This window comes from Oncorhynchus gorbuscha, linkage group LG11, assembly GCF_021184085.1.
Source record: "Oncorhynchus gorbuscha isolate QuinsamMale2020 ecotype Even-year linkage group LG11, OgorEven_v1.0, whole genome shotgun sequence".
Taxonomy (NCBI): Eukaryota; Metazoa; Chordata; class Actinopteri; order Salmoniformes; family Salmonidae; genus Oncorhynchus; species Oncorhynchus gorbuscha.
This window is the reverse complement of record NC_060183.1, coordinates 25,381,586-25,407,732: the sequence shown is the minus strand read 5'-3', so window position 1 is coordinate 25,407,732 and position 26,147 is coordinate 25,381,586. Positions and strand designations below refer to the sequence as shown.

Sequence of the window (26,147 nt, the reverse complement as noted above, 5' to 3'; positions counted from 1 at the left end):
TGTTTGTTTTACATTAATTTTTTTACTATTCATTTGCGTTCAGCATGAAAGGTTATACAAATTGGCAAGAAAAGAAAAACATCTTACTTGGTGACTATAAGCTACTATAAGTAAAGCACGAGTCAGATAAACTGCAAAATATCAGAAAAACATGGAGAGCAAAGCGCTATTAGAGAACATGGCCACCAATGTGCAGTATAAAACACTTAGATAATGTTAATTGTATGTCGGCATTGTTCTTTCGAAGGCCAAACCCACCATTGGTGTGTGTGTGTGTGGGCCAAATACCTATTTTCATATCATCTGACCATAGCACCTCCTGGATTCAGCTAAATGGCATTGGCACTTGGATTGGACCCAGTGCTATAATGGTCACCTGACACAAAAATAGAGGTCTTTGGCCACGCACAACCACGGTGGGTTTGACTTTCAAAAGAACAATGCATATGCAGAAAATACCTCATCCCTACTGTAAAATATGGTGGTGGATCTTTGTTATGGAGCTATTTTGCATCCACTGGTCCTGGAGTCCTTGTTAAGGTCAACAGCATCATGAACTTTATCAAGTACCAGGACATTTTAGCCCCTCCAAAAAACTGGTTCCCTCTGTCAGGAGGCTGAAACTTGGCTGCAAGTGGATCTTCCGGCAAGACAATAAGCCCAAGCACGCATTTTTCAATGGCCGTCTCAGTCTCCGGAATTGAACCTCATTGAAAACCTGTGCTTTGAGTTGAAGAGAGCAGTGCATAAGCGCAGACGGAGGATATCAAGGATCTTGGAAAGATTCAGCATGGAAAACAGGATCCAATCATTTTGACTGCTATCTATTAGAGTTTTTTTATTACTTGTTAAATATAATCTTTCTCTGAGCAAAAGTATTAGTAAAAAATAAGTGTAGCATACAATATAGCACAGTATTTGTATTATATTTTATAGTGTCTTTTTTGCTCATCTTTATCAAGGGATCCAATCATTCAGTATAGGGAGTGTACATACAGTAGATAACATTAGATTTAGAACTAAGTCATCTGACTTGACCGGGGTAGTGGATATCCGGGGTGGCTGTCTTCCCCTTCCCTTCAGCCAGGCAAACTGGGGAGAGTTTGGAAGGACAGTCTCGAGGGTGAGCGAGCATTCCACTCAGAAAGTCTTAAAGTGCTTAGAAATCTGAGCTAAGATAAAACTCTTCCACTCTTGTGGACTTTTCCACAAGTAGATGGTAATGGCATTTATAGAAAGGTTCAGAAGAGATAAAGTGCCAACTTTATCTAACATTTCTGAGTGGATATTTGAAAAGAAAAGTCATGTCCTCACTGTCTGAGTTGCTCCCTGGAAGGGTGGGCAGGCAGGGGCACAGGGAGAGGCAGGGCTGGGAACTGGACGAGAGGAGGCAGGGGCACAGGGAGATGCAGGGCTGGGAACTGGACGAGAGGAGGCAGGGGCACAGGGAGAGGCAGGGGCACAGGGAGATGCAGGGCTGGGAACTGGACGAGAGGAGGCAGGGGCACAGGGAGAGGAGGCAGGGGCACGGGGAGATGCAGGGCTGGGAACTGGACGAGAGGAGGCAGGGGCACAGGGAGAGGCAGGGCCACAGGGAGATGCAGGGCTGGGAACTGGACGAGAGGAGGCAGGGGCACAGGGAGAGGCAGGGCTGGGAACTGGACGAGAGGAGGCAGGGGCACAGGGAGAGGCAGGGCTGGGAACTGGACGAGAGGAGGCAGGGGCACAGGGAGAGGCAGGGCTGGGAACTGGACGAGAGGAGGCAGGGGCACAGGGAGAGGCAGGGCTGGGAACTGGACGAGAGGAGGCAGGGGCATTGGCATGGTTGGGTACAGGGCTAGGGAAGGAGCAGGCACTTAGGGTGGGCACCTGGCTGAGACAGGGGCTCGGGCATGGACTAGACTCCTCAGGCAAGTCATCAGGCAACTCCACTGCAAAGTCATCAAAGAAGTCTTCATTCAAGTCCTCCATCAAGTCCTCAGACTGCTCGGGGGCGCCGTTACTGAGGGTGAACACCCAGCCAAGCTGATTGTGGAGGAGGTGGCGCAGGCTCGGGGGCAGGGGCAGCACGTTCAGGATGTCAGGGCAGTCGGGCCGCTGCTGGCGCAAGCGAGAGCAAGAGAGGTACTGCAGGGAGGTGGGCGTGTAGCAGGACCGGATCACCTTCATACTGCTCTTGGCTGCAGTGGAGCACACCACAGGGTAGAACTTCTTATTCTGCAGCCTGGTGGCGGCCACACCTGAGGAACAGGAAGAAGGGAAGGGAAGAGACCGAGACATTAGGCACATGGTCACATGTAAATCTGAGAGAGCAAATGTTACCCTTACAGTTGAGGTAGGATACGTCAGCCATCTGAACAATCTAAAGTGAACAAAAATATACTGTTCATAAAAGGAAATCAGTCAATTGAAATACATTGATTAGGCCTTAATCTATGGATTTCACATGATTGGGGATACAGATATGCATCTGTTGGTTTTTATATATATATAAGGTAGGTGCGTGAATCAGAAAACCAGTCAGCATCTGGTGTGACCACCATTTGCCTCATGCAGCGCGACACATCTCCTTCACATAGAGTTGATCAGGCTGTTGATTGTGGCCGGTGGAATGTTGTCCCACTCCTCTTCAATGGCTGTGCGAAGTTGCTGGATGTTTGCGGGAACTGGAACACGCTATTTTACACAAAGATCCAGTGCATCCCAAACATGTTCAATGGGTGACATGTCTGGTGAGTATGCAGGCCATTTTCAGCTTCCAGGAATTGTGTACAGATCCTGAAACTTGAGGTGATGGTGGTGGAAGAATGGCACGACAATACCATAACCCCACTGCCACCATGGGGCACTCTGTTCACATCTTTGACGGCAGAAATCCGCTCGCCCACACGCCACAGGTCAAGGTCAGGTCAAGAACCTGGTGAGGACGACAAGCACCCAGATGAGCTTCCCTGAGACGGTTTCTGACAGTTTGTGTAGAATTTCTTTGGTTGCGCAAACCCACAGTTTCATCAGCTGTCTGGGTGGCTGGTCTCAGACCATCCCGCAGGTGAAGAAGCCGGATGTGGAGGTCCTGAGCTGGCATGTGTTTACATGTGGTCTGCTGTTGTGAGGCCGGTTGGACGTACTACCAATTTCTCTAAAACGATGAGAGAAATGAACATTCAATTCTCTGGGAACAGCTCTGGTGGAAATTCCTGCAGTCAGCAGTCCAATTGCACGCTCCCGCAACTTGAGACATCTGTGGCAATGTGTCATGTGACAAAACTGCACATTTCAGAGTGGCCTTTTATTCTCCACAGCACAAGATGCACCTGTGTAATGATCATGCTGTTTTGTCAGCTTCTTGATATGCCACACCTGTCTAGTGGATGGATTATCTTGGCAAATGAGAAATGCTCACTAACTGGGATGTAAACAAATTTGTGCGTATGGAAAATGTCAGGGATCTTTTATTTTAAAATCCTGAAACATGGGGTGAACCCTTTACATTTGGTGTTTATATTTTTGTTCAGTATAGTTTGAATCAAGGCGTCCCTCACCTATACAGCGGCGGTTCTTATAGAAGGTAAGGGTTCCATGCCACGTGTCAAGGTGCAGCCCTATGATGGAGCCTTGGCCAAAACGGGACGAGAAATTCACCTTGTCCCCTTTGTGCTGAAGCATACCTTGAATAGGAAATGAATAAAAACCGGAGGCAAATGAGTGAATTACTATGTATGAAACGTCATATCCATAAGGCATGCCTATTCATAACATTTATGTGTCACTTCCTCACCTGTGTAGGAAAGTCCCCAGCTGTCCTCGTCCATCCCCAGCATACTGCAAAAACTGTGTTGGAACTTGTCCAGGTTGACCTCAGCGGTCCCGATGCCCACCATCTACATAGAAGACAAAACATACAATAGTAGGTAACAATGTTAAATGCTGGCTGGTTGGCTGGCCTTGTTTGTCTGCCTGGTTGGCTGGCCTTGTTTGTCTGCCTGGTTGGCTGGCCTTGTTTGTCTGCCTGGTTGGCTGGCCTTGTTTGTCTGCCTGGTTGGCTGGCCTTGTTTGTCTGCCTGGTTGGCTGGCCTTGTTTGTCTGCCTGGTTGGCTGGCCTTGTTTGTTTGCCTGGTTGGCCGGCCTTGTTTGTCTGCCTGGTTGGCCTTGCAGAACCATAACATGATGCAGCCACCACCAAGCTTGAAAACACAAATACAGTGATGTGTGATGTGTTGTCACTCAGTGATGTGTTGTATTTGCCCCAAACATAACACTTTGTATTCAAGACAAAGTTCTGTACAGGCTTCCTTATTTTTACTCTGTCAATTAGATTAGTATTGTGGAATATCTACAATGCTGATCAAATCAAATCAAATCAAATGTATTTATATAGCCCTTCGTACATCAGCTGATATCTCAAAGTGCTGTACAGAAACCCAGCCTAAAACCCCAAACAGCAAACAATGCAGGTGTAAAAGCACGGTGGCTAGGAAAAACTCCCTAGAAAGGCCAAAACCTAGGAAGAAACCTAGAGAGGAACCGGGCTATGTGGGGTGGCCAGTCCTCTTCTGGCTGTGCCGGGTAGAGATTATAACAGAAAATGACCAAGATGTTCAAATGTTCATAAATGACCAGCATGGTCAAATAATAATAAGGCAGAACAGTTGAAACTGGAGCAGCAGCACAGTCAGGTGGACTGGGGACAGCAAGGAGCCATCATGTCAGGTAGTCCTGGGGCACGGTCCTAGGGCTCAGGTCCTCCGAGAGAGAGAAAGAAAGAGAGAATTAGAGAGAGCATATGTGGGGTGGCCAGTCCTCTTCTGGCTGTGCCGGGTGGAGATTATAACAGAACGTGGCCAAGATGTTCAAATGTTCATAAATGACCAGCATGGTTGAATAATAGTAAGGCAGAACAGTTGAAACTGGAGCTGATCCATCCTCAGTTTGCTCCTATCACCGCCATTAAACGCTGCAACTGTTTTAACCCCCTAGAGTCGATGTTCGTGCCCCTGCAGAAATCTAGTTGGCCCAATAAAAAAAATCCCCATCAAAATACGTCAATTTAAACTGGAGATATCTGGGGGGTTTTAACGGGCTGCGTCGCAATCCATCGCATCCGCCGATAACTTGTGATTTTAGTTTAATTCCACCCGGGTCATAGGCCTAAGCCTCCCAGGGATGCTCAGAAATGACCAACTAACTGCTTTTACAAAACAAGGATCCCCCTAGCTTCCTCCTCCCTGGGTACAGCAGTGAGGGCAAGTAACAGTATCATGGGAATGCCCTGCTGACAGCCCTCATTCACTACTGCTAATACACATGGATCACTCTCAAACAATGTTCTGCTTTTACCCCTATTGTAAGGTTTAAATGCAAACATGGTAGCTTTCTCCATATTGGAAGGCTTTGTTTTCATTTTAGTCTACACTAACAATGTTACTCTATGTATGTATCACCAACTTCTGTCGGATATTCACTTTCTGCTTCACACTTATTAAACGCCTCTTATTTCAAGATTAGCGTGTAATGCGGCAAATTTCTGAAACACATCGGCCAATTAATAATATAATAATAATAATATATGCCATTTAGCAGACGCTTTTATCCAAAGCGACTTACAGTCATGTGTGCATACATTCTACGTATGGGTGGTCCCGGGAATTGAACCCACTACCCTGGCGTTACAAGCGCCATGCTCTACCAACTGAGCTACAGAAGGACCACGTTGATGCCAGAAGGGAAGAGAGAAACCTTCTGGCATCAACGTGTATTATAACTGGGCTGGCACTGTCTATCAGTCCACTGTAGATGGAGTACTCTGTCCACAATAAGACTCACCTGAGACGGGATAGACTGGGAAATAGAGCCAGTTTCTGACTCAGTCTCGGGGAGTGGTTGAATTTTCGGTTTAGAATCATTTGGGATGTCAACGAAGACGCCATTGGGAGTACAATAACGTGTCGCCTTACGTTTAGTTAACAAGTCTCTACCGGTTCAACAGTCCTACAGACTTTCGTTGAATTTCCGCGACACTTGTTAACGTTTAACAAATCGACCCCTGTCTACACTGTAGCTACACTATGGGCCTACAGTATCTGTAAACATGTAAGGGTTAAGGTTAACCCACTTAGGGTAATTCCTGACCTGGATGGTTTTTCTTTTGCGTACGTACCATGTCTGTGCCATAGACGGGTGACGTCATCTTGATCTCCCAGAAGTACTGTCCATCTGTCAGCTCCTTGGTGCCGCGGATGGCGGCTGTGCCACAGCTGTACTCAGCGTGGAAGCTCACCTTGCGGTTGTCACAGCTCAGGAGCGCTGCATTGGACTTGACGCCCTCGTCCCACACCCAGTCGAAACCTGCAGAGAGACAATATGATGGTTACCCACACTAATTCATGACCCATCCATTGATAACACCTGCTACATTTCCCAGGTACACCGTTTAAGCTATACGGTGCATGCTCATACACATAATAGCTCCACATCCATTCAAAACGTGGACATACAAGTGCATGCACGCACATACTGCGCACACAGTATTGTCAACCCACATCGAGTCGGAGTCAAAACACAGAAACTGACATTGCTTGACAATACAAAGAGGAGACAATTATTCATTCACCTATACAATAAACACAGACCAGACTAAGTTGAAAGACATACACAGATCCATAGTTCCCCAACCCTGTTCCGATCCTTCCCACTACACACCCTGGTCCTCCTCTCCACACAGGCAGTCATTGAGGGGCTGGAAGCCCTGCAGCAGAGCCCCAGGGCTTGTTTCCTCCTGGGCGTCACAGTGACAGTAGGACTCCCCTGTCACAGGCACCGTGTCGGGCACAACGTCTGTCACCTCCGGGGTGACGGCCAGGTAATCCACTTCTGAGTCCGAGTCGCTGATCTGATTGACGCACATGGGATAGACAGAGATGTCCAACTCATTCGCCTTGACCATTTGAGAATGTCCCTAGTTTTAACTGAGAGAACAGGTAGACTGAACCACACTTGAGAAGACTAATCTGTGAGAATCTGAGGAATTCACAATCGGAGCGCTTTCAGAAAGAAAGAAAAAGAAAAAATACAAAACAAAAACCGACTAGCTTGGCTTAAATGAAGACAAACCCAAAAACTAGCTTAGTAGGTCCTGTTTGAGAAACGTCTGGAAATACTGTGCACTGCAACCTCTCCTCAGTCGGTTGCCTCAACTAAAGCACCGAGCTTGTTCAGGTTCTTTAAAGCTTCTATAGGTTGACCCTTTCCCTAAAGAGAGGCCCTTGCATTCCCATTGGAGCACAAGCAGTGTATGCCAACATTTAAAAATAGACCTATGCCAAAAATACAGACCATCCATGCCTTAGGAGTCCCCATTCAGTAGAGACAGCCATTTTGAGACAGTTGAATCCTTCCTCTCAATTCAATATAAGGGCTTTATTGGCATGGGAAACATATGTTTACATTGCCAAAGCAAGTGAAATAGATAATAAACAAAAGTGAAATAAACAATAAAAAATGTGCAGTAAACATTACACTTACAAAATGTCCAGAAGAATAAAGACATTTCAAATGTCATATTATGTCTATGTACAGTGTTGTAATGATGTGCAAATAGTTAAAGTACCAAAGGGAAAATAAATAAACATAAATATAGGTTGTATTTACAATGGTAAAGAACCTACTCTCTCTCTCTCCCCCACTTCCATCCGTCCCCCTTCTCCCGGTTCTCACCTGTGTGTGTTCGTTGCCCCACTCTTCTCTGTCATTCCCCAGTACCACGGCGTCAATGTCTCGTCGGATGTCACTCCACACGTAGTGCGGAGCTCGGCTGTTCCTGCTTCTCCGTAGCATGGCCGCTCTAAAGGGACAGGAAGGCAAAATCACAAATAAATGAAATATCACATACATAATACAAAGGATTGTCATAAAACCTTAGTAATATAATTGCATAACCTATATCCCACAATTTCAACATGGTGAACTTACGTTGGCAGACATGTGCATCCCATTGCCCTACTTGAAACTAGGCTAAATATGTTTCGAAGATCACACGTTCAACTTGACAAAGCTATTTGAACTTGAATCATTTATATGCCCTGCTGGTGGGAACGATATGATCAGTTAAAATACTCAGTCACATGTAGTGGGGAAGTTGAAATATCATTGGCATTGATGTAGCATCTAATAAAATATATTACATTTGGACACAACAGTGATTTTATTGGTTTATTTGGTTTACATGATCCATATAGGGATGTCATTTTGGCATAAGAAATGACACAAGATTGTTTTTCAAATACTGAGCAAGTGCTCATTTCAACAAACTAGGTCGATTGTATCCTCTTTCACCCCTACCCCCTTACCCTCTATGGGCAATACAAGATGCCAACTATTTTTATTTAACCTTTATTTAACTAGGCAAGTCAGTTAAGCACAAATTCTTATTAACAATGACGGCCTACTCCGGCCAAACCTAGACGACGCTGGACCAATTGTGCGCCGCCCTATGGGACTCCCAATTTTTATTTTATTTTTATTTAACCTTTATTTAACCAGGTAGGCTAGTTGAGAACAAGTTCTCATTTGCAACTGCGACCTGGCCAAGATAAAGCATAGCAGTGTGAACAGACAACACAGAGTTACACATGGAGTAAACAATTAACAAGTCAATAATACAGTAGAAAAAAGGAGAGTCTATATACATTGTGTGCAAAAGGCATGAGGAGGTAGGCGAATAATTACAATTTTGCAGATTAACACTGGAGTGATAAATGATCAGATGGTCATGTACAGGTAGAGATATTGGTGTGCAAAAGAGCATAAAATAAAATAAATAAAAACAGTATGGGGATGAGGTAGGTAAAAATGGGTGGGCTATTTACAGATAGACTATGTACAGCGGCAGCGATCGGTTAGCTGCTCAGATAGCAGATGTTTGAAGTTGGTGAGGGAGATAAAAGTCTCCAACTTCAGCGATTTTTGCAATTCGTTCCAGTCACAGGCAGCAGAGAACTGGAACGAAAGGCGGCCAAATGAGGTGTTGGCTTTAGGGATGATCAGTAAGATACACCTGCTGGAGCGCGTGTTACGGGTGGGCGTTGCCATTGTGACCAGTGAACTGAGATAAGGCGGAGCTTTACCTAGCATGGACTTGTAGATGACCTGGAGCCAGTGGGTCTGGCGACGAATATGTAGCGAGGGCCAGCCGACTAGAGCATACAGGTCGCAGTGGTGGGTGGTATAAGGTGCTTTAGTGACAAAACGGATGGCACTGTGATAAACTGCATCCAGTTTGCTGAGTAGAGTGTTGGAAGCAATTTTGTAGATGACATCGCCGAAGTCGAGGATCGGTAGGATGGTCAGTTTTACTAGGGTAAGTTTGGCGGCGTGCGTGAAGGAGGCTTTGTTGCGGAATAGAAAGCCGACTCTTGATTTGATTTTCGATTGGAGATGTTTGATATGAGTCTGTAAGGAGAGTTTACAGTCTAGCCAGACACCTAGGTACTTATAGATGTCCACATATTCAAGGTCGGAGCCATCTAGGGTGGTGATGCTGGTCAGGCGTGCGGGTGCAGGCAGCGAACGGTTGAAAAGCATGCATTTGGTTTTACTAGCGTTTAAGAGCAGTTGGAGGCCACGGAAGGAGTGTTGTATGGCATTGAAGCTCGTTTGGAGGTATTGACCCCAAACCAATCACGGCCAGATGTGATACAGCCTGGATTCGAACCAAGTACTATAGTGATTCCCGCTGCGCCACTCGGGAGCCCAAAACCAGTCCTTGAGACAGCACTGAAATAAAGGTTTGGGGTCAATACCATTTCAATTCAGGAATTAAATTGAAACTAGAAAAGGGTAATTTTTCAAGAAAAATTGTGAAGTTGTTGGAGGCTAGTGTGGTGGGAAAGTAACAGCAGAATTAGTGACTGCAGTACAGAGGTGGAAAAAGTACCCTATATATACACACCACTTATTTCACTATACCACTTTAGTCGTATAAACCTACCCTGATAGAAAATGACTCAAGGTGAAAATCACCCAGTAAAATACTACTTGAGCAAGTCTAAAATTATTTGGTTTTAAATATACTTATATTTCAAAAGTTTTTTTTACGGATAGCCAGGGCCACATTACAACACTCCGACATCATTTACCAATGAATCACGTGCGTTTAGTGAGTCCGCCAGATCCGAGGCAGTAGAGATGACCAGGGATGTTCTCTTGATAAGTGCATGAATTGGACCATTTTCCTGTCCTTCTAAGCATTCAAAATGCAATTCATTATTTAGGGTGTCAGGGAAATGGTATGGAGATAAAAGTACATTATTTTCTTTGGGAATGTAGTGAAGTAAAAGTAGTCCAAACTATAAATAGTACTTTACTTTACTTAAGTACTTTACAGCACTGCTGCAGTAGTGGTGGAAATAGTGACTGTTGTCTCATCGCACTCTAGCGACTCCTTGTGGTGGACCGGGCGCCTGCAGGCTGACGATGGTCATCAGTTGAACGGTGTTTCCCCCGACACATTGGTGCGGCTGGCTTCCGGATTAAGCGAGTTGGTGTTAAGAAACGTGGTTTGGCAGGTCATGTTTCGGAGGACGCATGACTCGACCTTCGCCTCTCCCGAGCCCATTGGGGAGTTGCAGCGATGAGACAAGATAGTAAATCACAAAATTGAGGAGAAAATGGGGGTAAAAAAAAATACATAGAAAAGGGAGATGAGCATCCAGCAACATAATAAAACAAAAACATTGTAGTACATATTCTGCTGTTCTATCGCATGTGCATGATGTGTAATGATGTCTGAGGGAATAAAACAGTGTTTGTTGAAGTAACCTCTGGATTGGCATTATATTTCTCTAATCCGATTCCAGATTTGAATAGTAGAACAAAATAGGTAAAGATTTCATGTGCTCTAAGTTTTTGTTTCAAATGTTGGGGAAGTGGTCAAAACAGCTGATTTGTGCAAAAGTCCGTTTTTACAGTGAAGTCAACGTTGATTTAACGACGGGAAGTTTAGAATGTCTGAAATAAGAATTTAACTGATTTGAAATGGAATTTCAGTTAGCTTCCTGAATTTAAATAGAACTGACCCCTAGCCTGCCTGAAACATATAGGCTCCACAGAACAACACACAAACTGAACTTGAAGTACTGTTGCTCCAGATGGACTGTTTCCACGTGTAAGTTTGACCTTTCAATCCGACCTGCCTTCTAGTGTGCCACTTTGGCAGCGAGTCTGCAGTCTGTGAGCCGGTTCACGAGATCAACAGTGAAAATGTTTTTTTGACCCACTGACTGCATGGAGTGATGTGATCATAAATGATTAAGCCCCTGGGTGGGGTTGGGGGGATGGGATGGGGATGGAGGACCACTTATGTACCTATGCTAAGGATTTGATTTGGGGGTCAAATAATGTATGCTCAGCGGAGTTGAGCTGACATGGAATCTGCAGCTGACGGCACGCCTTGCTTTAGGCCTAATGTTTCCACAGAAAACAGGTAGCAGCTGGGTAGACTGCTGTCCAAACAGGTGCACCAGATAATTGCCAATGGTTTAGATAAGGGAGTCTGATGCGCCTCACTTTAACAGTGCTTAGCCTATATACTCTATCACCGTCATCTGAGTAACTCAGGCTGCATCCATAGCTCCACGTCAATCAAAATCTAATGTAATATTATCTGGATACAAGCTCAACCCATTTCTTTTTTATGCATGAGCACCAAACACATAGTTTGTTTATTTTCTTAATATATTTGTATTCAGAGCCAAGTTTGAATTGCTCTTAGCTTACTGCCTTATGTCCAAGATGCAATGGGTTATTTAGTAAACATTTATATGTAAGTAGTTTCCCCCTGAATTTAAGTAAATATTGGTTTTCCCAATCCATAAGTCCCTAATGATGTCCTATCTATTCATTACATAGTAATACAGTTAGTTGAACCAAAAGTGCAAATTGTCATTGTACACTGTTAAAGTTGACATTTTTGATTCACATAAAAGCCATAGGCTGGCTATACTTAACTGATATCTAAGGACTGTCAAATATATAACACAATAGCCATTTTAATTTCAGTCATTTAGCAGATGGACTTATCCAGAGCAATTATTGTTAAGTGCCTTGTCCAATGCTCTTAACCGCTAGGCTACCTGCCCCCCTATTTTCATTAAACTAGGAAAAGATTCCTACCTTATAGTTGTCTTCTTATGAACTATCTTGCATGTTAGGACTTCTATACCAGACTCCTGAGTGTGACAGGTGCAACATGCTCTATGACCTAGTTCCCTGCACGCCAGACATCAACAATACCCTTACACGCCCACACCTAACACTGATTGGATAAGTGTGCTAAAGGGGGAGGGGTCTATGCTAATTTCCATATCTAAATAGGGTATATATACAATTCTGGTAGAAATTGTATTGTGGCTTTATGTAGGTGTCATTTGTGTCAGTATTAACAGGCTTTACTTATTGATGCGTGTTCTCATTTCCCTGGTTACATAAAGCATGAGAATTCGGAACAGACAGTAAATATTAATTTGATAATATTGTCCAAATTTGATACTATTACCAAAATATATTTGTTAAAGTTTATGAACATCAGGTAATATGCAAGGGAAATTAATTACCTTTATAGCCAAAATGAGAAAGGTGGCATTCCTGAACGTCAAGGGCCAAAACATAAGCGACATTTAAACATTTGTTTTAGAGAAAATGCAAGTCATTAAAATGTAAATTCACATGTGAGTGGGGGAAAGGGTTCTAGGGTAGGTACAGAAATCATAATTGCGAAATTCAATAGAGGCCAAGGCTGCATGACTTCACTTGTAGTATGTGGCTTCAAAGCTTCCTTAACAGCATCAAGTAGTTTCCATGTTATGCTCATACACCCTGTGCACCCAACGGCAAAAACCTGAAACATTTCCTGTGTTACGCTTACACACAGGTGTTCGGAGCATGCTAGATGGCTAATTAGCACAGGTGGTCGCCTATTGTTTTCCGTTAACAAGCGTTGTAACATGAAGATATGGCTGTGTGGTAACCCTAACCCTATAAAAAGATGTGTATCAATTTAAACATTTTTTTTCTTTTTTTCTCACTGACATTGTAATGCTCGTCTGAAGAAGAGGACCAAAGCACAGCGTGGTACGTGTTCATGATAATTTATTCAAACTGAACACTGAAACAAAATAGCAAAGTGGAACAAAACGAAACAGTTCTGTCTGGTGCAGACACAAAACAACTACCCACAAAACACAGGTTGGAAAAGGCTGCCTAAGTATGATTTCCAATCAGAGAGAACGATAGACCCTGATTGAGAACCATACCCGGCCAAAACATAGAAATCACAACATAGAATGCCCAACCAAATCACACCCTGACCAAACCAAAATAGAGACATAAAAAGGATCTCTAAGGTCAGGGCGTGACAGTGGGCATCTATCCGCGGTGGCGGCTCTAGTGCGGGACGTAGACCCCGCTCCACCTCACCCCACTTTGGTGGCGCCTCTGGTGCGGGGACCTTCGCTGCGGGCCCCGGCCTGGGAACCCTCGCTGGGGGCTCCGGACCGGGGATCGTCGCTGGGGGCTTCGTGCCACGGATCGTCGCTGGGGGCTTCGTGCCACGGATCGTCGCTGGGGGCTTCGTGCCACGGATCGTCGCTGGGCGCTTCGTGCCACGGATCGTCGCTGGGCGCCACGGATCGTCGCTGGAGGCTTCGTGCCACGGATCGTCGCTGGAGGCTTCGTGCCGTCGGATCGTGCCACGCTGCTGAGGCTTCGTGCGGATCGCCGCTGGACGGACGGATCGTCGCTGGAGGCTTCGTGCCACGGATCGTCGCTGGAGGCTTCGTGGCACGGATCGTCGCTGGAGGCTTCGTGCCACGGATCGTCGCTGGTGGCTTCGTGCCACGGATCGTCGCTGGTGGCTTCGTGCCACGGATCGTCGCTGGTGGCTTCGTGCCACGGATCGTCGCTGGTGGCTTCGTGCCACGGATCGTCGCTGGAGGCTTTGTGCCACGACTCGTCACTGGAGGCTTCGTGCCACGGATCGTCACTGGAGGCTTTGTTCGTGCAGCAGGCACAGGACTCACCAGGCTGGGGAGACACACAGGAGGCCTGGTCCGTGGAGCAGGCACAGGACTCACCAGGCTGGGGAGACACACAGGAGGCCTGGTCCATGGAGCAGGCACAGGACTCACTGGGCTGGAGAGACACACTGGAGGCCTGGTGCGTGGAGCCGGCGCAGGATATACTGGGCCGAGGATGCGCACTGGAGGTCTGGAGCATAGAGCTGGCACCACCCTTCCTGGCTGGATGCTCACCCTAGCCCGGCACCTGCGGGGTGCTGGCACAGGACGTACTGGGCTGTGGAGACGCACCGGAGACACAGTGCGCAGAGCCGGCGCAGGATATCCTGGGCCATTGAGACACACTGGAGGCCAGGAGTGCTGAGCCGGCACCATCTGTCCTGGCTGGATGCCCACTCTAGCCCGGCCGATGCAGGGAGCTGGGATATAGCGTACCGGGCTGTGAACGTGCACTGGAGACACCATGCGCTCCACCGCATAACACGGTGCCTGACCAGTACCACGCTCCCCACGGTAAGCACGGGGAGTTGGCTCAGGTCTATAACCTGACTCCGCCAATCTCCCCATGTGCCACCCCCCAAAAAAACAATTTGGGGGCTGCCTCTCGTGCAAGCTCCTCGTACTGTCGCCGTTCCGCCTTTGCCGCTTCTAGCTCCTCCTTAGGACGGAGATATTCACCAGCCTTTGCCCAGGGTCCCTTGCCTTCCAATATCTCCTCCCATATCCATTCCTCCAGGAAGCTCTGCTCCTCCCAGCCATGCTGCTTAGTCATTTGGAGGTGGGTAGTTCTGTAACGCTCGTCTGAAGAAGAGGACCAAAGCCCAGCGTGGTACGTGTTCATGATAATTTATTCAAACTGAACACTGAAACAAAATAACAAAGTGGAACAAAGCTAAACAGTTCTGTCTGGTGCAGACACAAAACAACTACCCACAAAACACAGGTGGGAAAAGGCTGACTAAGTATGATTCCCAATCAGAAACAACGATAGACAGCTGTCCCTGATTGAGAACCATACCCGGCCAAAACATAGAAAGACAAAACATAGAATGCCCACCCAAATCACACCCTGACCAAACCAAAATAGAGACATAAAAAGGCTCTCTAAGGTCAGGGCATGACAGATATGAAAGATAATGTCCTTATGCTTCCAAAATCATGCCTTCTTCCAATGACTCTTATATACAGTTGAAGTCAGAAGTTTACATAAACAAGTTTTAATGACTCCAACCTAAGTGTTTCAACCACTCCACTCCACCAATTTCTTGTTAACAAACTATAGTTTTGCCAAGTCGGTTAGGACATCTACTTTGTGCATGACGAGTCATTTTTCCAACAATTGTTAACAGACAGATTATCTAACATATAATTCACTTTATCACAATTCCAGTGGGTCAGAAGTTTACATACACTAAGTTGACTGTGCCTTTAAACAGCTTGGTCAATTCCAGAAAATTATTTCATGGCTTTAGAAGCTTCTGATTGACTCAAATGATGTCAATTAGCCTATTGGAGGTGTACCTGTGGATGTATTTCAATGCCTACCTTCAAACTCAGTACCTCAGAAAAAAAAGTGTAGACCACAAGTCTGGTTCATCAAAGTCAAGGTATTGGAGTGGCCATCACAAAGCCCTGATCTCAATCCAATTGACAATTTGTGGGCAGAACTGAAAAAGCATGTGCAAGCAAGGAGGCCTACCCAGTTACACCAGCTCTGTCAGGAGCAATGGGCCAAAATTCACGAAACTTATTGTGGGAAGCTTGTGGAAGGCTACTCAAAACATTTGACCCAAGTTAAACAATTTAAAGGCAATGCTACGAAATGCGAATTGAGTGTATGTTAACTTCTGACCCACTGGGAATGTGATGAAAGAAATAAAAGCTGAAATGAATAATTTCTCTCAACTATTATTCTGACATTTCACATCCTTAAAATAAAGTGGTGATCCTAACTGACCCAAGACAGGGAATTGTTACTAGGATTAAATGTCAGGAAATGTGAAAAACTGAGTTTAAATGTATTTCGCTATGGTGTATGTAAACTTCCGACTTCAACTGTATAGTGCATTTGGAAAGTATTCAGACCTAGACTTTTTCAACATTTTGTTACATTACAGCCTCATTATAAAATTGATTACATTTTTTCCCCTCAATCTACACACAATACCCCGGAAATATCACATTTACATAAGTATTCAGACCCTTTAATCAGGACTTTGTTGAAGCACCTTTGGCAGTGATGACGGCCTCAAGTCTGGGTGTGATGTTACAAGCTTGGCAAACCTGTATTTGGGGAGTTCCTCCTATTCTTCTCTGTAGATCCTTTCCAGCTCTGTCAGGTTGGATAGGGAGCGTCGCTGCACAGTTATTTTAAGGTCTCTCCAGCGATGTTCGATCGGGTTCAAGTCAGGACCAGTCAAGAACATTAAGAGACTTGTCCCGAAGCCACTCCTGCATTGTCTTGGCTGTGTGCTTAGGATCGTCGTCCTGTTGGAAAGTAAACCTTTCCCTAGTCTGGGTCCTGAGTGCTCAGATGCAGGTTTTCATCAAGGATGTCTCTGTACTTTGCTCCGTTCATGTTTCCCTCGACAAGTCTCCCAGTCCCTGCCTCTGAAAAAATATCCCCACTTCATGATGCTGCCACCACCATGCTTCACTGTAGGGATGGTGCCAAGATTTCTCCAGATGTGACGCTTGGCATTGGGGCCATATATTTCAGTATTGGTTTCATCAGGCCAGAGAATCTTGTTTCTCATAGTCAGAGTCCTTTAGGTGCCTTTTGGCAAACACCAAGACGGCTGTCATGTGCATTTTAATGAGGAGTGTCTTCCATCTGGCCACTCCATCATAAAGAGCTGATTGGTGGAGTGCTGCAGAAATCGTTGTCCTTCTGGAAGGTTCTCCTATCTCCACAGAGGAACTCTGTCAGTGACCATCGGGTTCTTGGTCACCTCCCTGACCAGAGCCCTGCTAGGTTTGACCGGGCATCCAGCTCCAGGAAGAGTCTTGGCGGTTTCAAACTTCTTCCATTGAAGATTGATGGAGGCCACTGTGTTATTGGGGACCTTCATTGCTACAGACATGATTCAGTACCCTTCCCCAGATTTGTGCATCGATACAATCTAGTCCCAGAGCACTACGGATAATTATTTCCACCTCATGGCTTATTTTTTTGCTCTGACTTGTACTGTCAACTCTGGGACCTTATACAGACAGGGGTGTGCCTTTCCAAATCATGTCCAATCAGTTTAATTTACCACAGGTGAACTCTAATCAAGTTGTAAAAACATTTCAAGGATAATCAATGGGAACGCAATTTCGAGTCTCATAGCAAAGGGTCGGAATACTTATGTAAATAATGTCTCTGGGGGTTTTTATTAGCAAAAAAAATCTAAAAACCCGTTTATTGCTTTAACATTATGGGGTATTGTGTGTAGATTGATAGGGGGGGGGATTAAGCGATTTTAGAATAAGGCTGTAATGTAACAAAATGTGGAACAAGGGACGGGGTCTGAATACTTTCCGAATGCACTGCATAATGTAATAGAACTGAGAGTCATGATCAAGGACTAGCCTATTCATAGACACTAGCTAACTCTAGCATATATTCAAGAAAATGTATCTTTCGATCCAGGAGTTTTGTTCAGAGTCCTGAACTTCAAAACGCATCGCTTGCGGTACGGTTGCGCACATAACAGATTAGACGTAAAGGCAACTGATTGTTTGCTTATTTTTGGAGGCGAGCGCAACACGCAATCCCATTCGTTCCATTGGATATTTGGTGCTCATGTGACGAAGTGCGGAAGTATACGGAACACTCCAGCAACAGTGCAACAACAAAAAAAGTGATATATAAAGCAAATATGGAAGAAAACAATGGTATGAAAACCATATTACGCTGCCAGTTAATATGCATGTGTATATAGCTTCCTTCTTTGAAAATAAGTCATATTTCTATTATGAGTTTGTCAGAACGAGAAACTGTCACATGTTGTTTTCACATTGCTAACGTTAGCTTCTATCTAGGTAATTAGCTAACAACTAGCTCTAATCTGTTCGATAACTAGCTAAATACCGTAATATTTATAAGTGGGTTAATGTGCTCGAGAAGCTGTTAGTGCTTAGCCAAAACTCGACTTGAAGTTCAGTAGCTACTGTTAGCTAGCTAGTTACCTTCAAGTCGAATTTTTGCTAGGCTAATGGTGCAATTCGTTATCTGGCAAAGCAATACGTTCACTTGACTAGTTAAAATGTGTATGGACAGCAGGTTAGCGTTTTTCGTCATGAATCTTTGTTCTGGAGGAAGCTATGCAGAATGATCACTAACTGGCACAGCCACTAAGTCTAAACATCTGCTTTTAAATTGAACCCTAATGACACTGTTAACCCTAACCTTAAATTAAGACTAGAAAACATTTTTTTAGTTTTCATTAAAAAAATTAACAACACATTTTTGACTTTGCAGCCGGCTTTGCCTGGAAACATGATGTTGAATTGTATTTAATTATTCGTTGGGCAGAAATAGGCATTTTAATCAGAAAAGTTTCCTCTCACGACCTCTACAAGCCAGAATGTTGAATAAAATTATATTTTAATGTACTTTACTGGTTGGTACTTTTTTTCGGTAGGAATGTGATACAATATATCCACATGAAAGTATACTTACAAACTTTTCAAAGCGCTGGTAGTGCGTTCAGATTTCTATCTCCTGAAGCATGCTCAAAATATAAAAATATATGCACGAGAGACATGCATACTTGCCGAGCACATGCGCTGAATAGCGTTTCAATCGGTGGCGTCACTTGCTCTGAGACCTTGAAGTAGTGGTTCCCCTTGCTCTGCAAGGGCCGGGGCTTTTGTGGAGCGATGGGTAACGATGCTTCGTGGGTGACTGTTGTTGATGTGTGCAGAGGGTCCCTGGTTCACGCCCGGGTATGGGTGAGGGGACGGTCTAAAGTTATGCTGTTACATTGGTGCCGTGACCTGGATCACTGGCTGCTGAAGAAAAGGAGGAGGTCAAAAGGGGGGGGTGAGTGAAATGGCTAGCTAGTTAGCGGTGTGCAGAGGGTTCGCGCGAGGGGATGGTCTAAAGTTATACTGTTACACATTCATGTCCATATATTTCACTAACTTGTTTCTCCACAGAAGGTGGGAACTTGGCCCAGGTCCAACATGTGGTGTTGATCCTGTCTGGAAAAGGAGGGGTGGGCAAGAGCACCCTCACCACAGAGCTAGCCCTGGCCCTAAGACACGCAGGCAAGAAGGTGGGAGACATAACATTCATGTGTGTGTGTGTCATCAGGATCTTTGTATCAAATGGACATTTTTGATGGGTCAACACAGCTTCATTCTGTTATGCTAAAGCCCAGATCCGCAGTTGCTTTTCACAACAGAAGATGCTTGTGTTTTGAGAGAGAAGAAATTGTTTGAACGAAAACATGGGTATTTGGCCCAGCCACAGCCGCTGTGCTGGGGAAAGATGTGTCTTTGTGTAACGGATGTGAAATGGCTAGCTAGTTAGCGGTGGTGCGCGCTAATAGCATTTCAGTCGGTGACGTAAAGTTATACTGTTACATGTTCAGATAGCTAATTAGCACAGGTAGTCTTCCATCTGTTTTCTGTAAAAAAAATATAAAAAATGTTTTATTTCACCTTTATTTAACCAGGTAGGCTAGTTGAGAACAAGTTCTAATTTGCAACTGCGACCTGGCCAAGATAAAGCATAGCAGTGTGAGTAGACAACACAGAGTTACACATGGAGTAAACAATTAACAAGTAATAAATAAGTGCAGTAACATGGAAATATGGCCATGTGGGAACCCTAACCCTTTTCAGAACAGCCTCTATTTGTCGGGACATGGATTCTACAAGGTGTCGAAAGTGTTCCACAGGGATGCTGGCCCATGTTGGCTCCAATGCTTCTCACAGTTGTCAAGTTGGCTGGATTGTCTGGCTGCACATCTGACTGGCTGACTTACTGCAGAAACTCAACAAAAAGAAAACAGTATTATGAAGCCAAGATCAATTATATAAAGAATGATGGAAGAAAAAAACTACTTTAAATGAAATTATGGACAGAAAGACAAATTCAACTCAGATGGCTTATTCATCACAAAACCATTTGATGTTGCCAATTATTTTCACGATTACTTAACTGCCAAACGAGTGTGGCTGCTGCTTTCGCAACAGCTAATGGGGATACTAATAAAATACCAATACCAGATTACGCTATTCATTTTGAGTAATCAAGTGGATTTAGTTACTAATTACCTTTATTGTCTTGTAAATGTATCGGTTACTGGTTTACACATTTCCTAGTTATCTGTCCAACCATGTATGTGTGAGACTGTACAGTATCTTTTTCTCAGGTTGGTATTTTGGACCTGTGTGGAATATTGAGCCCACATAACTATGTGCATGTTCACACATGCCTACATGTGTGGTCTCTGTCCTGTCTCTGTCTCGTATGTATGTATGTATGTATGTATGTATGTATGTATGTATGTATGTATGTATGTATGTATGTATGTATGTATGTATGTATGTATGTATGTATGTATGTATGTATGTATGTATGTATGTATGTATGTATGTATGTATGTATGTATGTATGTATGTATGTATGTATGTATGTATCAGGTTGGGATCCTGGACGTGGACTTGTGTGGTCCCAGTATCCCCCGCATGCTGAGTGTGGGCAAGCCAGAGGTGCACCAGTGTGACTCGGGCTGGGTGCCCGTCTACACAGATGCCCAGAAGAGCCTGGCGCTCATGTCCATAGGCTTCCTGCTGGAGGACCCAGACGAAGCAGTTGTCTGGAGGGGTCCAAAGAAAACAGGTATGCTCAGTCTACATCAGACTATTAGAGGCCAAGGTGGAGCTTCCACAGTAAAAAAACAAAACAAGTTTAGATCACAGGATCAGCACTCTTCCTTTGAGACGTTTGAAGTATACCGCCCCTTGATCAACATGAAGAGTGTAGGGGCTTACTGGGTGGGACTGTGGTGTCTCATCAATATCCTCTCATGTTCTCTGGCTCTCTCTCCCCCACCACCTGCCGTATGGTCACGTCCAAGCTCTGATTGGCCAGTTTGTGTCTGACGTGGCGTGGGGGGAACTGGACGTGCTCCTGGTGGACACCCCCCCGGGGACGTCAGACGAACACCTGGCCGTCCTGGAAAACCTGAAGAAGCAGCACAAAGTGGACGGCGCCATTCTGATCACTACACCGCAGGTACAGTACAAGGAAAGATTGGAAGTTGTGTCAACTCCTGCTCTCCGCGTTTAATCAGTGATCAGCCGCCTCTCTAGAAGAGAAACAAAAGCTTTCGCTGTGGTGGGTCTTAAATGTTGGCAACAGGAAACCTTTTGTTCTGATAAATATCGACCCTTCTCCTGAAGTGCGCACTTGTACTCCCCCTGGTTGATCCATTGTATTAATTACATTATATTGTACTTAGATATGCTGTTATTCTGTGCAGGCAGTATCGACGGGGGACGTCAGGAGAGAGATAACGTTCTGTAAGAAGACAGGCTTGCGCATCCTGGGGATTGTAGAGAACATGAGTGGATTTGTGTGTCCACACTGCTCTGTGAGTACTCCAATATGCATGGACACACACACACCAGCTGTGCTTGTTGCAAACAGGTCTCCAGTTAGTTTTAGATTAGCTTCATGTGCATTATTTCGCTGGACACAATCGTCAGTCTGAAGCGGTGTCATTTAAAAATGTATAGTGTCACTATTTTGTCATATTAGAATCTCAGCATATGCCAGTTCTGACCATTCTAATGTAATGTGTTTGCTTACAGGAATGCAGTAATATCTTCTCCAAGGGAGGAGGAGAGGAGCTGGCCAAGTTGACAGGATCAGTATATTTGGGTAAAAGAATTTTTTTTGTGTGTGTGTTTTTTATGGTCATTCCGGCGTCTGCATTGGCCGTACAGCATTTCCTGCGATGCGGCCTCTGCAGAAGTCTGGGCATTCATACATCTTACACTTCGCAGAGCTTATGTGAAGGAAGTTGTCAAGGAAGAGTATGTGTGTTTATACAGGATGTACAGCCCGCACCTACTGTCCAATCATATCAATGCAGAGCTATACGGAGCCCTCCGCATTGTTCAAAAATGTGACTCTTCACACCCTCCGTACGGAGCCTCCGAATCGGCTTTTAGAGATATGATGGGTATTTTATTAAACAGCCACTAGATGTCACTCTAAACCAACCGACTCCAGCACTCTGAAACTGCTTGTCGCCATTTAGCAGGCATTTTTACAGCAGAGCTGTTATCTCTCTCCTGACGTCAGCCTCCAGTATTTATGCTGCAGTAGTTTATGTGTCGGGGGGCTAGGGTCAGTTTGTTTATCTGGAGTACTTCTCCTGTCCTATTCGGTGTCCTGTGTAAATCTAAGTGTGCGTTCTCTAATTCTCTCCTTCTCTCCTTCTTTCTCTCTCTCGGAGGACCTGAGCCCTAGAACCATGCCCCAGGACTACCTGACATGATGACTCCTTGCTGTCCCCAGTCCACCTGGCCATGCTGCTGCTCCAGTTTCAACTGGCCTGGGCCCTAGGACCATGTCCCAGGACTACCTGACATGAGGACTCCTTGCTGTCCCCAGTCCACCTGGCCATGCTCCTGCTCCAGTTTCAACTGTTCTGCCTTGCTATTATTCAACCATGCTGGTCATTTATGAACATTTGAACATCTTGGCCACGTTCTGTTATAATCTCCACCCGGCACAGCCAGAAGAGGACTGGCCACCCCACATAGCCCGGTTCCTCTCTAGGTTTCTTCCTAGGTTTTGGCCTTTCTAGGGAGTTTTTCCTAGCCACCGTGCTTTTACACCTGCATTGTTTGCTGTTTGGGGTTTTAGGCTGGGTTTCTGTACAGCACTTTGAGATATCAGCTGATGTACGAAGGGCTATATAAATAAATTTGATTTGATTTGATTTGATAAAATGGTTGGTCTTCATTGCAGTGGAGTGCTTGTAAAATTTTGGGGTTAGAGCTGATACATTTCAGTCAAAGCGATGGGGATCAATCTAAGTGGTATATTATTGACCATTTCACCATTAACACTCAACGACCATATGCTTTGTAAGAGTGGAAACCAATCTGTGAGTAATGAAGCGGGTAATGTAGCTAAAGCCCAGAGCGGTGAGAAGCCATATTTAAGGCTACAGCACTGTTCTCAGCCAACTGCAGTACTGCTATGGCTGTGGATGGAGAGGTTTTGAGAGAACTGTGTACCATTGATGTAGACTGTGTGAAGACTACTGGGTCTACCAGGGGCCTCCAACCCTGTTCCTGGAGAGCTACCGTCCTGCATGTTTTCGCTCCAACCCTAATCGAGCACACCTGAATCTAATAATTAGCTGCTTGATAAGCTGAATCAGGTTGGTTACAGCTGGGGTTGGAGTGAAAAGCTACAGGAGGCTAGCTCTCCAGGAAGAGGGTTGGAGAGCCCTGGGGTAGATGTATGTAGTAGACTATGGCTGCGTTTATACAGGCAGACAATTCTGATATTTCGTGGTTACTAGCAAAAGATCTGATCCGGTTGGTCAAAATACCATATTATTGGCAAAAGATCAGAATTGGGCTGCCTGCGTGAACACAGCCTTTGCATGTAATGTTAACAGCATTTGATCTTTTCAAGTTTTGACCTCAAAAGACACCATAGTGTCTTGTTTTCTAAAGTAGGCCAGTGTGTTAGCTGCTTGTGTGTGTATATTGTTTTCAAGGGTTGCGAAGGCCTCAGATTGTGTGTTTCCCATTTCAGGCTCTGTGCCCCTGGACCCTCTGCTCACTACCAGTATAGAGGAGGGCAAAGACTTCATCCAGACATTCCCAGACAGCGCCACCTTCAGTGCCATCAACAGCATTGCACAGACCCTCCTAACAAGCATACAGAATCCCTGAGCATATTCAATAGCAATACAGTATTGTAGTATTTAGCCTTTGTAAAATCATGTTGATATATATATATTATCACACGCAGGCACACACAACCACACAATACATTTTTACATTGCATCTATCTTGTCATATACTACTGGTATGTAAGCTTCAGAAAACTACCCACATGTAATACTTCACAAATGTAATAAAGTGGGCTGATATTTAATTGAGAGCAGAACTGAGTGAAATCTGCTTCACCACTACATGGCTGCCAGCAGACATTTAGGTTATGGTAAACGAATGGACAGCTGAACATTCTCTGTCTAGACAACCATAAATCCGATTACTAAATTCTGTTCCACTATAGACAAACTACAATTAACATGATTAGGTTTTTCCGTTCTAAGCAGCCGAGTCGCCAATTAATTACTCAAATCCTGTTTGAGCCTACGAGTGCGTTTCTGTCTTCATGAGGAAACGCACCAGAAAGACGAACGGCTGGAAACTGCGGGTGACAGCGGTCGGTTAGTGATAAACGTCTGGGTTTTGACGAACGGCAACGATTCAACATGTAAGATTGTCGGTAAACTGAAATTGACAGCCGATCTTCGGGTCAGGGGCAAAAGGACGGCCACCGGATATTTTTATGTACACGGTCAGTTGCGCAAGTGTTTTTCCTATAAATAAAAGTGCATCTTTGATCATTTTGGGAAGTATGGCACAATTTATCCTGATGCTTTAAAGCAACTAGCATGAATTCGAACATACAATTTATCATAGAAAGAGCCAAAACAATCCATTAACGGATTTCTAATTACACTGGACAGAAATATAAACGCAACATGTAAAGTGTTGGTCCCATGTTTCCCAGAATTGTTCCAAAAGCACAAAAATGTTATTTATTTACATCCCTGTCAGTGAGCATTTCTCATTTGCCAAAATAATCCAGCCACCTGACAGGTGGCATATCAAGAAACATGATCATTACACAGGGGCACCTTGTGCTGGGGATAATGAAAGGCCACTTTAAAATGTGCAGTTTTGTCACACAACACAATGCCACAGTTGTCTCAAGTTTGGAGGATGCAATTGGCATGCTGACTGCAGGAGTATCCACCAGAACTGTTGCCAGAAAATGGAATGTTCATTTATTTACCATGTTATTAACCCACATTGTTAAAGAATTTGGCAATAGGTTCAACCGGCCACACAATCGCAGACCACGTGTAACCAGCTCATGACCTCATTTGAGACCAGCCACCCTGACAGCTGATGAAACTGGGTTTGCACAACCAAAATATTTCCGCAAACGGTCTGAAACCGTCTCAATGAAGCTCATCTCCGTGCCCTTCGTCCTCACTAAGGTCTTGACCCGACTTCAGTGTGCAAATGCTCACCTTCGATGGCCACTGGAGCAGTGCGCTTCATTGAAGCCCGATTTCAAATCTACTGGACAGATGGCGGACAGCGTCGTGTGGGCGAGCAGGTTTGCTGATGTCAACGGAGTGCCCCGTGGTGGTTGGATTATGGTATGGGCAGGCATAAACTATGGACAACAGTTGCATTTGATCTATGGCAATTTGAATGCACAGAAATACCGTGGCGAGATCCTGAGGCCCATTGTCGTGCCATTCATCCGCCACACGTCGCAAGGATCTGAATGCTGAAAATGTCCCAGTTCTTCCATGGCCTGCATACTCACCCGACATGTCACCAATTAAACATGTTTGGGATGCTCTGGATTGATGTGAACAGCGTGTTCTTGTTCCCACCCATATCCAGCAACTTCGCAGCCATTGAAGAGTGGGACAATGTTCCCCAGGGCACAATGAACTATGCAAAGGAGTTTGTATTTTTAAACCACTGTGACCAGAGGCATCGGTTTCCCCAGTCATGTGAAATCCTTCGATTAGGGCCTATTGACTTTCAATTGACCAATTCTTATATTAACTTTAACTCAGTAAAATATTTTAAATTGCATGTTGCATCTAGATTTTTGTTCAGTGTAGCACATTGGAGTTACATTAACAATCACCTTTAAAAATAACCCAAATCAAGGAAATCATCTGTGATACTTGAGTGACATTTCTACAATTAAACAACCTGGCTACCTATTTGAATTACATGGCACAGTGAGTATGGCGACTTACAAGGAATTGGACCAAAAACCATAGCTCC

At 44.8% G+C, this 26,147-nt stretch overlaps 2 protein-coding genes across 3 annotated transcripts; one reads left to right on the top strand and one right to left on the bottom strand.

The window, feature by feature from the left end:
- Positions 1-2: 2 nt before the first annotated feature.
- spsb3b (splA/ryanodine receptor domain and SOCS box containing 3b) lies at positions 3-18,850 on the bottom strand. Of its 2 annotated transcripts, none has more exons than XM_046369104.1 (8): positions 18,736-18,850; positions 7,714-7,840; positions 6,700-6,889; positions 6,158-6,345; positions 3,779-3,881; positions 3,543-3,668; positions 1,627-2,240; positions 3-1,470 (listed from the first exon to the last, which is right to left on the bottom strand). In XM_046369104.1, the coding sequence occupies exons 2-8, from the start codon at positions 7,831-7,833 to the stop codon at positions 1,303-1,305; spliced, it is 1,509 nt and encodes a 502-aa protein (XP_046225060.1). In that variant the 5' UTR covers positions 7,834-7,840; positions 18,736-18,850; the 3' UTR covers positions 3-1,302. The 2 variants fall into 2 exon arrangements, with proteins under 2 accessions (XP_046225060.1, XP_046225059.1); XM_046369103.1 differs by lacking the exon at positions 18,736-18,850 and adding an exon at positions 12,169-12,285.
- On the top strand, positions 17,790-24,199 carry nubp2 (nucleotide binding protein 2 (MinD homolog, E. coli)). Its single transcript, XM_046369106.1, has 7 exons — positions 17,790-17,948; positions 19,215-19,333; positions 20,709-20,907; positions 21,146-21,303; positions 21,551-21,661; positions 21,882-21,951; positions 23,851-24,199. Exons 1-7 carry the CDS (start codon positions 17,933-17,935, stop codon positions 23,988-23,990), a joined length of 813 nt encoding a protein of 270 aa, XP_046225062.1. The 5' UTR covers positions 17,790-17,932; the 3' UTR covers positions 23,991-24,199.
- The last annotated feature ends 1,948 nt before the right edge of the window (positions 24,200-26,147 follow it).

What these genes read in the sequence shown, in the direction of transcription:
- spsb3b (XM_046369104.1), bottom strand. Translation starts at nt 7,833, where the DNA reads ATGCTACGGAGAAGCAGGAACAGCCGAGCTCCGCACTACGTGTGGAGT. An exon ending in GTGTGGAGAGGAGGACCAGG is followed by an intron (nt 6,346 to 6,699) that starts GTGTGTAGTGGG and finishes GTCTCTCTGCAG; the next exon opens with GTTTCGACTGGGTGTGGGAC. An exon ending in CCGTCTATGGCACAGACATG is followed by an intron (nt 3,882 to 6,157) that starts GTACGTACGCAA and finishes TCTTCTATGTAG; the next exon opens with ATGGTGGGCATCGGGACCGC.
- nubp2 (XM_046369106.1), top strand. An exon ending in TAAGACACGCAGGCAAGAAG is followed by an intron (nt 19,334 to 20,708) that starts GTGGGAGACATA and finishes TGTATGTATCAG; the next exon opens with GTTGGGATCCTGGACGTGGA. An exon ending in TTCTGATCACTACACCGCAG is followed by an intron (nt 21,304 to 21,550) that starts GTACAGTACAAG and finishes TATTCTGTGCAG; the next exon opens with GCAGTATCGACGGGGGACGT.